This window comes from Dreissena polymorpha, chromosome 7 (assembly GCF_020536995.1).
Source record: "Dreissena polymorpha isolate Duluth1 chromosome 7, UMN_Dpol_1.0, whole genome shotgun sequence".
In the NCBI taxonomy this organism is placed as follows: Eukaryota; Metazoa; Mollusca; class Bivalvia; order Myida; family Dreissenidae; genus Dreissena; species Dreissena polymorpha.
In genome coordinates, this window is record NC_068361.1 from 9,665,231 (window position 1) to 9,680,158 (window position 14,928).

The window sequence follows — 14,928 nt, forward strand, 5'->3', positions numbered from 1 at the left end:
TATTTAACACCTTTGCCTATCTAGCATTTTGGTTGCGAACGAAATATAGGGTTTATTTATCGATTAACTTATTAAAAAGATTTGAGCAGCGCATTTGAATTTAATTTGGATCTCTTTCACTAAGTAATATTTCCTTATTCAATTGTGCTACAACCCTTTTTAATAATAATAATTTGAAAACACAGATTGTGCTTAACTTAAACAATCAGGTTTAATAAAATACACATTAGTTATATTATTTGCTAGTATAATATACATCATATAATTTATTATTAATTAGAGTCAGCCCTTGATGACAAACAAGCGTATTGAAAAAGAAAGGAGCGACCAAATGGCATTCATATAAACCTACAGGATGACATGTTGCTTTTTGTTTGTCTCCACCACAAAGTCCACAGCTTACTTAATTATAAATGGCACACGGCCTAAGACTTGTGGAGCGTCCCTCCATGACAGAACACTTTCCTTGCAGCTTTATTGAAAAAGTAATAATTGACATGATAATCCCCTCGTTTCCTGACAATAATATTGTTAATGGACTCGCATCGTGATTCGCCCATTTTGTGATAACGTCATTCGATTGGGCTTAACCGTACCTTTTTGGCTACAATATACTATACACCCGGATACGGTTGTTTCGTATATAAGATCAGTGTGCAGACAGTGTTTGGTAGATTTCAATAATGTTTTTGTAATAACTAATAATTCATAATCATTGGCTTAAGTTGTACAATTAAATTGAAAATAATTGACGCTAGTATAACGGAAATTCTTGTGTTAATACTATACTCATCTTGAGCTTTATTTCGTTTGCTAGTGAATGGTATACACTATTAAAATACTACTAAAATAATTATAAACGGCCGTATATAAACAAGCTCATTGAAATTGACGAAGAAAGAAAACGAAGATACAACACGCCTTTTGAAGGTAAGTTATTCGAATAATACATTGTGTAAAGTCGATACAATATTGTCTTACTTGCCATCTTATTAATAACACTACAATATTCACTGGCATGAATGCAATACAAGAGAAAAAAAATGGCAATCAAGAAAACTCACGCATGCAAAAAAGCAAACGGCTAAAACAAAATCAACGATAAATAAGATACACCGTAAGTTGTTTGCCATGTACAAACACGCATCAGATGTGCGTTAAACTTTAAGTCTATATAATCTTTGAATCTATTAAGTGATCCTTTTTTAGATTAAACAATAATTCATGTAATAGTAATAACAAGCGTTTAAAATTATAATCTCTGTTTTTATTATTTTCATTTGTTGCGTGTATAAGTGTATTAATATTATGCACAACTATTTCCAATTGACTGAAGCACGAGTCGGTCGTCCATTTCCGCCAGAATCAGTGTGAATAATTTGTTTAATTTTCTGCGATCAAATATATTTAATTGGAACATCAAGGACGCTTCTTAATGTTATGATAAATCTACGTCTGTTAACATAACTGTAACAGTCATTGTACAGGTGACCGAGTAGTTAAAAGCTGAATGCCTGTTAAATAGAAATTAGATCCTGTATTAAATATGAGAAGTAACACGGACGAATTTATTGATTTGTTTACAATAACATTTTTACCGGTTCATTCATAAAATGTTTGCATACTATAAGAACATGATATTCGCGAAGAATTAGAGTATAAATTGGCACAGTAACACGAGAGCGCCATAATTAAAATGATTTACACGAGCAAGAAGGATGAGCAAAATTATCAAATACAAGGTTGACTCCATCAGCGGTGAACTAAGGAGAAAAATAAAAATAAAACTACTGCTTATTGAAAGGTAAAGACGGTTGTATAAAGCCTTATTTTAATAACATTTTGAATTGACTTAAAAAAAAACACAATTTATAATTTGAAAACATAAAAATATCATTTATAATCTCTTGGATGTAAACAGAACAAGACAGGGCCTTTTTAGCCTGTTTAATACGCAATTAGTTCTTTCACTGTTAAAGCTATTAAAAAAAACTTTTTTCTTAAAATGATTTTTTAGCACATAAGTAAAAATAGAAAAGTATACTTAAGTAAAATAAAGCTTAACGAGCTACATTATTGTTCTGTAATTTTGCAAAAAAGTTATTAACGTAACATTTAATAAGTTTAATTCGCTAAATCGTATTTAATCAACTCGGGAAAATATTTTGGTGTCAACAAAATTGTTTTCCTCATAAAATTTCGAAATTATTTTTTTTAATTAATTAATGTTTTTTAATACATTGATGTGCTTAACAGGGACAAATAAAGGATTTTTATTTTGCTAAAAATAGTGTCTGCCATTTAAATTTCAAAAATGTTTTGTTTTGTTAAAATTAATTGTACTTGAAAACACGAGATACACATCTAAATTATCTTTTTAAAATATCCTCCTGTCTGATTTGAAGTACGCGTGTTTCAATCCATATGTCTGTTAAAAACGTGAGAATATGTTTCTTTAATGATACTGAACGGTGCATTCCCTATTCCATTGACACAAATAATATTCAAGGTATACGAAGCGTTAGAAAAACAAAATACATGGTTATACGATACGCTCTTAGTTCTCGTTTCAAAATCGAACGGTTGTTTCTATGTAGAGTTTATTCAAATATCACAATTAGAGAACCGACGTCATTTGCGGACGTAAAGCGGAAACGGAATGAAAGACACTTGTGTAACGGAAATGTTAGTGTTAAAAAGTTTGTTTAGTGCAAAAAATCGCGTCTTTACCTGTCTGTTCATACTATGAACCATTCAACACAAATACGCAACCAGCACGAATTGAAATATTGAGCAAAGGAAAAAAGTCGTTTAAACTAATTCCCGACATTGTGTGTTACCAACTTTCATTGTAACATATCAAATAATGATAACCTTAGGTAGACGTAACCAGAATAATGATTAATGGGTAGTATTGTCAATTAATTGGTAAACAAAGTGCGAGTATATACATGCATAGCTGTTTACCGACATAATGCATTTTAATTAATTAAACAATCTTTGGTGTTTGGGTAACACACCAGTATGCAATTCTTTACCAGCTCAAAAAATTCATCATAGTAAAATGTTTTATGTTTCTTATTATTTTCGTGCGCCTAACAAGTTCCAGCAAACCCAATAGATAACACCTTTTTACCTAATCAGAACAAAAGAAAATCCTTAATAGTCTTTTAATGGGTGGGGGGTTGGGTGGGGGATGGTCTTGGTGTATTAGTAATGTTCATAATAATTGCTGCACCATGTCAATAAGTTAGTGTAAATAAAGGAAATAAATGTCAATATTAATTTCTGGGAAAGGACCTTAACAACACGTGATATTAGTCCATTAAAATTCATTTCGGGTTAAGATTACATTTTTATAGATAACATAGATACTGCTGTACACGTATTTAACAAACACATTTACTACGCTAGACAAAATAATGATTTTGGTAGTACACATTAAAATACAACACATATACACATATGCAAAAATCTGGATGTTTATCATGAAACTACATGAAAAGGTCACGTTCTAAAGTTAATTGTGATTGAAAACTGAAGTCAATGAAATTATTAAGGACATACCAGATATCAATAGGATGGTTCTTGGTCATTTAAAAGTCAATATAAAGTACAAAGCTATATACAGCTCGGACAACTAAATGCATAAGAATCATAGCACCAAGTAAGATTGATATTAACAAATATTGTACAATGAAGGGAAATTAAACAACGTGTAAGCATAAGTTTCCGTAACAATGCCAAATACTTAAACAAAAACGCAAGCAAGTGAAACAGACATGAAACGTGACTGCATCAATTTTTTAAAGAAAATACAAAAAAAAACGCAAATTATATTTAGCAGTTAATTTCTTTAATAGATAACAGACAAACCGAATATGCTTCTTAATACAGACAAAAACATTGCAGACAGAGATCATACATTGAAACTCCGACGCACGTAAGGAAATACAATGTCGGAAAGGCTTAATTCTAACGGATTGATTTCGGGAAACATCTCGGAGCTCCTTAGGAAATTACTAGTGTTGTTCGCCTCGCATTAGCTAATACGCACGCCATGGTTGACGCGTGGCGTCCAGACGAGACACGGTAACTAATCCCGGCCTACCTTTTTACTGGATGCAGGCTCAACATGCCCAACTTGCGACGTGTCTTAAAGGATTTACAAAATAAATGCAGATGTATTTTTGGTTAGTAATGCAAGTACTATACTGCGATATATGAAGACCGTTTTTACTTGGTGTTCAAATTTTTTTTTATTGTTTTAAATTATTTTTTAATACACTTAAACCATAATAATATTTTATATATATTATGTGCAAACAAAAGTTATCATAACATGTATTATATCGCACAATTTCCATCAGGTCATGTAAAAAGCCCATACTGTGATGGACATGATTGCTTATTTCATTACCGCACCCGAAGGAAATGATGGACGACCTTGCTTGCAACATTCCAACATAACACTGTTCAATACAATTACAAATTTATATAAACCAAACACTATATCAACACTGGAAATCAGCGTGTCACGCGGCATATATCTTCATGCGATCAAGGCTCATTCATTCGACGCTGTAATTAATTTTGTCAATTAGACTTCTCAACGAGCTCCGGCATACGTGCTGGGGTAACAAGACTGCTACATTGATTGTTATTAGTATTATTGAAATATCTGGGACAATGCAAATCCGTTTGTGTCTGGTAGTTTATGACATTTTCGAGGTTCCGCAAAAATTGTCCCCACGTATAGATTTGGTATTAGTGGCCAAAGGCAAATACTTTTCGCCGTTTTAGGTTATTTTTCTGTCAATGTTTTTTTTTCTGTATGTTTGTTTGTAATTTATCTTTACTTGTCTTGAAGTGAAATTATTTGAGAAACGTATATGTCATTTGTACTGTCACTGAATGACACTTTCATTGTTCAGCTATGAATTCATGCTTCAGCTTTTCTCATTTAAAAATGCTATATAAATGTATTTGAAGTTTACGTCCTTATTATTACACATTTTACATGATGGCATACTCGTTATTGTTTTATCTGCGTAGTAGTTAAATACTTTAACATATTATATTATTATAGAACTGTTCGAGTTTATTGATTACAAGTACAATTAACATCTAGACGACAGTTAATTATAAGTTTACATACAAATAGAGATGCAATGCATCAATTAACAAATCTTCGTTTGATTAATATTGGATACGCAAATCAATACGACTCTTTTTCGTTTAAATGCAAAGCCGTTTATATATTTTCTAATGGAGCCGGTTATAGAGTTAACAACTTACCGAAAATGAAACATGATATGTATAGAGGTAAACGCTAATTAAATGTATGACAACTATAGTTTGTATTCCGTGTTATTGCAAGCGATTTCCAGTGAAATACATGTTCTGGAAATGGACAAAGTTAAATGAAAGTGATCGAAGACAAATATACATATGCATGTTATTTTCGGATCAAAATAGGTATTTTCTGCGATCAGAGACTTCGTTACAAGTGAATTATCGTTCTAAAACCAGACGTGGTATTCTAAGTTGTTGCAGTTTTATTTCAAATCAATGCAATCTGCAAGTCTAGTTCTTTGCCAATTTTGAGTATTTGAACATACGTTCGTTTTTATTGTTTGGAATGGATTCATGCGTGACCTAATGCTTTCAAAAGGTACATCAAATGCTGATACAAAATATTGTTTTTTGTTTAAAAATAAACAGTGCATACAGTTATTTCAACAGATCGCGCTGGCTGTTTATTTCAGGTCAAATGCTAAACGTCTGTTTACTTTTGCAATATCTGTTACAATACACACCGGATAACAAGTTGCGTTTTTCTAGACTGAATATCAACTGCATCGTAAATCACTTGCTTATTGTGTCATGCAAACGAGCACTTACATCGCGATTACTTTAAATCAATTAATATTGATCAACCAACAGAACGATGCAAATGTCCGTGAATTAATAAACAATTTGCGGCCGTGTAGGTGGAAAGGGGCTACGAAAATGTTTTTATTTGATGTCAAACCGGTTTCAAATTTTCCTTACATGACATGTATTACTATATATTGCAACATGGTGTCACATTTTCAATCGTAAAATGAGTAGTCAAAATGTTGGCTTTGTTTTGGTAAATTTCATAACTTAAACTAAAACAAAACAAAATCGTTATTTACTTACATTAGTTTTATAGAAGTTTAACAAATTCGTGCGATGTTATTTCTACATGCCAATTTAAAGGATCAATACAATCGCTATGGGCTTCAAGAAAATGATTTCATTGCACCGACTTTCTAATATTTTCGTCATAATACAGGTTTTTAAACTAAATCAAGGCCTATGCCAAGTTAAAGATTGTCTTGGGGATTATCAATTTTGTTATTTATTATTGAACAATTGCTACCAATCTCTTCAAAGCATTCCCTTGTAGCTTTACAGAAATAGATACACAATATAAAAATAAGCATTTCAATCGTTTTTTTTTTCAACCATAAACTGTGATACTATCATTTGAACATACTTTGTTTCATTCCTATTTTAGGTCAAATAACGATTGATTCAAAGATGGAACACAGTGCGCTCATAATTCTTGTCATCATAGCAACCATATACGTGACGTCATGCTACGCCTTGTACATCCCTAGCGACGAGGCACTGGAAGCTGACCCGAAATACAGAGAGCTCGTGGATATGGATAACGAGGACAGTGCCAGTAAGTGGCATTTAAAGTTGTTGTGCGTTGAAGGCCTTAGTCGGTATTCTCCATATAATTATTGGACTTCAGTCTAAGAATAAAGAATATTTTAAAAAGAAGAATATTGAAGAAACGCTTTACCTTTGAGTGGCTTTTGGCATAAGCCATCTCCATCTACGACATTCTTCATGAAAATAATTATGTGTAAATGAAATAATCACCAGTAGTTACCTGTATATATTCAAATGCTGGACCTATGTTTCTTGGTTCCAAGTATATTCTTTATTCTTGAGTGTAAAAATTGGTTGGTGAATACGGGCTTTAGTTAAATGTGCGTATAAACAATCTTAATGTTTTTAGAACAGAAGAAAACGTTGAATAATAAATTAGAATAAACGTTCAGAAAACATAGTGACAAAGGTCAAAGAAATAAGAGTCTTATACAATTGAAATATGTTTTGTTTGTAAAGTTGACAGTACTTTCATGTATAAGAACCTGTAAAATGTATGTAAATTTCCACTATCCAGTACAGATTTCAATCTCCACGCATACTGTATTTGCAACTGTTTTCAGATTTACGAAAACTGCTTCTAAAGAAACTTCGATTCCGAGAGATCCTCAAAGAACAAATGAAATCCCCAGAAGAGTTATTGGAGTCACAAGACCTGGAAAAGGCTGAACATGCTGCCAGACACCATGGTGTGTCCGAGTTTTAGTAGGAATTACAAACCAATTACAAACTGGTTACACAAACGTTAACAATTAAACCTATAACTGTTACCCATTAATTTAGTGGTTAACTGAACAATAACAAAAGGTTTAAATTTATTTTCAACAATGTAATATATTTTGCAGGCGTATTCTCTTTAAAATCCTTTAGTCTTATTTAAATTGCAAGAGAATGTATACATTAAGTGAGATTTATATCATTACAAATAATATGTAATTAAATGAAATGGCTACTATATAATAAGATCTAGAAGTCTGTACTAACTTAAAAAAATTCGTTTTCAAACGGGTACGAACACATATTTATAATAATCATTTTCATTATCATCACCTTATGATGATGATGATGGCGATGATTATGGTGATGATGATGATGATGATGATGATGATGATGATGATGATGATGATGATGATGATGATGATGATGATAATGATGATGACGACGACAACGACGATTATTATTATTATTATTGTTATTATTATTATCATTGTTTATTATTATTATTATTATTATTATTATTATTATTATTATTATTATTATTATTATTATTATTATTATTATTATCATTATCATTATTATTATAATTATAATAATAATAATAATTATTATTATTATTATTATTATTATTATTATTATTATTATTATTATAATAATAATAATTATTATTATTATTATCATTATTATTATAAGTACTCTCATTATTATATTTTTTTAATTATCAAAAAATAATTATCAGAACTAGAAGTGCTAACAGCAATATCATCACCATCTTTATTATCATTATAATCATTATCGCCCTTATAAATACAGCGTCCAAGCGCCAAAAGATGGAAGATCTCATGACGAGGGTACAAGCTTACCTCAACCAATACAAGGAACGCCAGATCAAGGAGTCTATGTCGCTCCCGAGTCTGCGATTCGGTCGGTCCGGCATTCAGTTAGGCCAGTACCAGAAATGACAAGGAACATACCGGCTTTGCTGACGAGAAGGTCATCTTGACAATGTGCAAACTGCGAATCAAATACACGTTTTTCTACTGTCTTATTTATTTATTCGTTTATTTGTGAAGCATATATTTATTTTACATTGTTAATAAACGCCTTTGTTATATACATATAACTAATGCTACAGGTTTCATGTAAAATGTCAACAAAATATCTTTATTGCTGTTTTTGCTGTGCTGTGGATACTTTGAAGGATGTTAATGTTAATGACAATAACAGTACGTATAATTTGAAAATCTTAAATCATTTATACTTATATAAGTAAAACACAAATGCAACATTGGAAAGATATACTATGAATCTGATTGACGCGTGCGAAAAAATATAGAAAGGAATGATGTACGATCACTTTATACATATACAATCTAGTCATTACTTATATCTTTTATAAATTGATGTTTTAATTGCCTTGATTACATTTATTTGCCAACCGAGTCATTCAATATAATATTTGATTTTATACAATCAGCTTTTTTTAATTATTTACTTTGTATGTCAACAGTTTTTCAATGTGTATTATTTGTATTTAATTATTTTTATTATCTTTATAGTTTACACCCTATATTTTTGTTTCCATTTAAAGATTGCTAGTTAAAAAAAGATCAACGTCACATCAATATATAATATCCTGAGGTGCATTTATCTATTATATATGATATGTCTAATTTGAAAATAATGTTATAACAAATGTTATAATAATTTGCACACTGTATTGAAAATATGTTGCATTTGTTATTAAATTAGGCTTATATTAAATGTTGAAAGATACAAATGTATGTTGTGATTATTCCTCACCAAGCAAAGCACGTATGCACTCATAAATTGGCCCATACAAATAAGAACGAGACATAACCTTTAGTCTTAATACGTGTATAAAAAATATATGTTTTTACTTTCGTTATTTTGATACTAAACGTTATTACATGCACCACGATTTAAGAGCTTGTTAAAAAGTATATATATGTAATAATACGATTCATTTACTTTTAAACTATTATATCTGACAATAACAAAATGAATGCTTAAATATAAGAATACTTTAATAGTGTCGTATAACGTACGTAATGTGTTTAATGTTAATATGTAAGAAACTAGATCTCTGAACAAAGTTAAACGACCGTTTGTTGTGTCAAATCTCTACGGTATCATTAACCCATTTATGCTAAGTGGACTCTCCCATCCTTGTTAATTGGATCAATTTATTTCCAAAAGTAGGGGTGTCTGGTATATTTATTTCTATATTTAGAATATTTCTAACAGAAATTTCTTTAAGCAAACAGCGCAGACCCTGATGAGACGCCGCATTATGCGGCGTCTCATCTGGGTCTACGCTGTTTGCAATGTCCTTTTTTCAGGACGCTAGGCATGAATGGGTTAATGTAAAAATGACTTTTCATAAATATTATTATGGCATCAAGTTTTATTGAAATAATACTGGCGTCAATTATCATTGATATAATAATTGCCAGAACTATTATTACTATAACTTTGATGTATACCATCGATGTCGCAGTGTTTCCGGCTATCCATTTGGTAATCCGATTTATAATAAATAATGATTTGTTACAACTCAACATCTTAATATTCATAAATTTTGCCCAGTAAACTACTATACGTCACAAGGTTTAGTCACTATTTAATAATTCACATATTGTGAATATGTGCACATTGAAATAATCGAAACAAACAAATGAAACAAAAGTGATTTTGCTCAAGACAGTAACTTATGTAATGTATGATGATATTAAACTTGTGTTTTTTTCAATCCAGGATCACAATTTTATCATCTTTATTTTTAGGGCGTAGCCGTTTAAGACGGGTTTCGATCTTGATTTTATATGATATTTAAATAAAGTGGGATCATTAACTGCCAATATAATTGCGCAACGTTTCATATCTTAGGAAATACAACTTTACACCAGCGATTTGAAATAACAGTTGGTGATCAACATTAAAATGTTTGTTTGAATAAACAGTTAAAATAGTGTATAAGACATGATATTTTCCAAAACTAAACATATTAACCCATTTATGCCTAGCGTCCTGAAAAAGGACATTGCAAACAGCGTAGACCCAGATGAGACTGCGCTGTTTGCTTAAAGGAATTTCTTTATGATATATTCTAAATATAGAAATAAATATACTTGACACCCCTAATTTTGGAAATAAATTGATCCAATTTAGAAGGATGGGAGAGTCCACTGGGCATAAATGGGTTAATGCACGATATTTATGGATGTTATGAGCAGATCAATATAATCATTCATTGAAGCAGCTAACTTTCTTATTTAGACTTTAAAACGACACTGTTAAAGTAATTTCAATAATGCAATGCACGATTTCGAAAGAATTACTTAAAGGTATTTTCTACGCGTAATCACTTTGAAATATAAACTCCAGACATAGCACAATTTTATTTTACAAACATAATAATTCCGTTTAATCAGCCATCAGGGCTTATTTTCAAGGCAAATGTTCAACTTTTTATCGTAAATACAACTAAATTATATATAAATATACACCCAAGAAACACTTAAATGTTTAAGCGTCTGTCTTTTTGAAGATGCCAAAGGTTTGAGAAATGTAAAAGGTCGCAATCTTTGTAATTGCTTAGTTTTCAAATAAATATCAAATGCATGTTTTAATTTTCCATGTACTCGATACAAAAATGTCGCATAGTCATTTCATTTTGACTTTTTTTATCTTTCGCTTCTGATGGCATGGCGATTCTTGAATAAATTACCTTTGAACGAAAACATCAGTGGAGCTACTTGATTGTGAAAACGTATATATAATGTTATGCCTAAGGAAAAAACGATAAAAATGGATTGTGTATATGATATATTTGCGACTTTTCTAAGATTTCTTAAATCGAACAGCAGAACTTTGAAGATTTCGATACGCACATACAATTCGAATTTCATTGCTTACCTCTTTTTCTTTTCTATATGAACGCAATTTGGTGATAACATACACAAAATATATCGGATATAAAACAGCTTTTGCTTTTGATATTGGTTTTATCGATTATTTCATAGACTACGGTTGCAACCATTCAACATAATTATACTGCCAAATAAAGTTATCAGTATCATCATCCGTATTACAAATATGGGCCTCGTTCTGTGAAAAAGGGGTTTAATGCACGTGCGCAAAGTGCCGTCCCAGATAAGCATGAGCAGTCCACACAGGCTAATCAGGGACGACACTTTCCGCTTTTATTATAGTTTTCGTTTCAATGAACTTTCTTCTAAGCAAAAATCTGGTTTAGGCGGAAAGTGTCGTCCCTGATTAGCCTGTGCGAACTGCAAAGACGAATCTGGAACGACACTTTACGCACATCCATTAAACTCCCTTTTTACAGAGCACGGCCCGTATAATTAATAGTCAACATATGATAACTCATTGCGTGTCGTAAACAAAAGGTTGTATTCATTCACATAATCAACTTAGTTAAAGTACTATTTTAAGGGACAGTTTCACAGATTTTATCATGTTTTGAAGTTTGTCATTAAATTCATTAAATTAATAAATATAAGCTAAAGAGTTCCAGTATAAAGCAACAATAAATGAAATGAAAGAAAAAAAAGTAATCCACACATGGGCTCGAACCACTGGCCAATGGAGTGAAGACTAGCGCTTTAATTAACAACTATGCATTTACGTTTTTCACCATGCATTACCTATAGATTAACTACTAATGTCGCAAAAATTGGACAATATATTCCCGGTTCAACAATTTATGTCTCTGATTACTTATTTCTTTTGGACATATACGTTTTCTATGAATGGTCCACGGATCTAGAAACAATATGTTTTCTTAGCGGCGACAAAACTATCCGGTCCGGGAGTCACGTAACTGACCTTTTGTCCAGATCGGTGCATAATCTTAGGGCAAAGCGTTATTCTCTACATGTATTATATCACCCTTAGTCTTTTCTTATTACATTTTTTTCAAATAATTAGGCAAAACAACAAAAAATGTGATAAAGTTAAATTATTATAACTATTATATTTTTGTAATTCTAGCTGGCGGGTACCCTTCACCCCAAAACAACAACAACAACCACAAAAACAAACAGAGAGAGCTTCTTCCTAGAACTGATTACGAGATTACAAGCAGCGCTTTTAATTAGTGCATTTTGATCGCGATTTATTTATACTATCTGTTAATGCATCTTGATAATTTATAATTTATGTATTGTGCGTAACCCTTTTTGAGTAGTAAAGTGTGGTGAAATAAGAGTTACCAATCTAGTTTTATAAAAAAGAAAACGTCGCACCTTATCATATTAAAGTTTATAAACCCCCGCGTACTCCGCATAGTATTACTTATTGCTCATTGCGTTGCTGCATAAAACAAATTGTATTAATTCACATAATCAACTGAGTTAAATTACTTAATATTTGTTATGCTATTAAATGCGCTAAACATGAAAGTAACAATTCCTAAATACAATTTTCATGTGTAAAATAATTTGCATTATATTCTCTCTATTATTTTCTAACAATCTAACACTTTGCAACAATGTTGCAGACTTTTGTCTTGACTGCAACGAGTTTATTTCTCCATATTTAGTTAAAAAAAGGTGTACATTTTAATAGTGAAACAAAACCCTTAATTTGTGCCATGTGCATCAACATTTCGACAGTTCCGTCATCAGTATCAAAGTCGTCATTTTAAATTGTAAGAGATTTGGAGACAAAAATTCTTTTTAAATGGCCTTTGTGCAGCTTTGATTCAATAAATTATATACGTTAATTAGAGAATGATTGCTGATTCATTCATTTGTGGTTTAGTACTTTGACTTTGAGAATGCTTTGCACATATTGTAATATTGACCCATTTATGCCTAACATCTAGAAAAAAAGGCCTTGGTAAACAGATGATGCAGCGCCTCATCAGGGTGTGCGCTATTTGCTTAAAGGATTTTTTTTGTAAGAAATATACTAAATATAGAAATAAATATACTACACATCCTTAATTTTGGAAATAAATTGATACAATTTAGAAGGATGGGAGAGTCCACTAGGCATAAATAGGATAAATTCCGAAAATCACTGCGATGATGCATAATGTGAGTTTGAAAAGCAAACGCAGATATTATAATGACACATTGCTAGTTTACACAACTTGAACATGGGTCACGGATGTTAATTTTTGATTTCTGCATAGATATGTAACAAGACGTTGAACGACTTCTTTAGCCTACGGAACGATACAGCTTATTCGTGTCTACTACATAGCTACCTCGTCGGAAACAACTTTTTACTCGTACGAACGAGATAACGACATAGTCATCTCTTTATAAAATATGTCGTTTGAAAAGTATTGACAAGCACGAATATTTCCGATTAGAGTGTCCTTCATAATGTCGCTCTCCGTTTTTAAACATGTGAAGACTATATGTATTTTGATTTTTTTTGCTTGTTACGTCACCACGAATTAATTATCTCTTTACTACGAATTACCATTCCGTTCACACGGGTAAATTATGTCTTTGTCTCGAGTTATTAGTCGTTCCGAGTAGTTAGTTATTTCTTTCTAACGACATACTAATTCGATCCAACGAGTAAGTCACTTCGTTCTCACGGAATGCCCTCGACCCTCACATACATATTCACGAGGAAAATAAAACATATAGAACAAAACAAAACAACAACACACAACCAAACTGTCATACAAACAGCAAACAGCTATCGCCGAAGGTCCACTAGGAAAGTCGCAAGTAAATACAATTGAAGCACATTTATGGCAAACAACGTAGACCCACATGAGACGCCGCATGATCGCGAATCCAATAGGCTTACATGGGTTAAGTTTGTTTTGTTTGAATTGTATATCATGCATGTGTTTCCAAATAACTAAGAATCATTTGGGATCTCTATATTCTCGCAGAATTATATACACCAAGTCGGTATTTTCTGTAAGTAAAATAGCAACAACTAGAAAGTATTGTAATTCATTTAGATTTTTTTAACTTTTACTTTACTGGCGGCAATGATAATTTGAGTTCAACAATTGAACGATCATACATATTCTCGGAAACGGAACTGATGACGTCATTGTTTATCATTTCTCAGCCATTAAGTGAGTGAATAGTCATCTACACAACATTTTGTCAATGGTGTAGCTAATTATACAGGATACATTCAATAAATGGAGATTTTTAACGGACGCTCTCCTATTTCTCGTTAATGTGTTTTCGTTATTGATAGCAATTGACCTGTATCGAATGCCCTATCGCATTTTTCAACACCGTTATTCATTAAATTTCGCACATATGAACACAGATGTAACACACATATTGAATGTAATACGCGAATGAACACGATTTTACCTAAGTCGTATACGTTAGTATGATATAGCGTTAATTAGTAAAGAAAGTTAATATCAAACAAACAATCAAACTGTACAGAACATTATATGAAAATACCATTTATAAAATGAAAGAATATCTATTGTACACACTTAACATTTAAATACACCTA

General features: G+C 31.4%; 1 protein-coding gene across 1 annotated transcript; it reads left to right on the top strand.

Moving 5' to 3' along the window:
- The first annotated feature begins 681 nt into the window (after positions 1-681).
- Positions 682-8,620, top strand: LOC127837444 (uncharacterized). The gene is made up of 4 exons (XM_052364565.1): positions 682-930; positions 6,548-6,718; positions 7,275-7,400; positions 8,242-8,620. Exons 2-4 carry the CDS (start codon positions 6,571-6,573, stop codon positions 8,388-8,390), a joined length of 423 nt encoding a protein of 140 aa, XP_052220525.1. The 5' UTR covers positions 682-930; positions 6,548-6,570; the 3' UTR covers positions 8,391-8,620.
- The last annotated feature ends 6,308 nt before the right edge of the window (positions 8,621-14,928 follow it).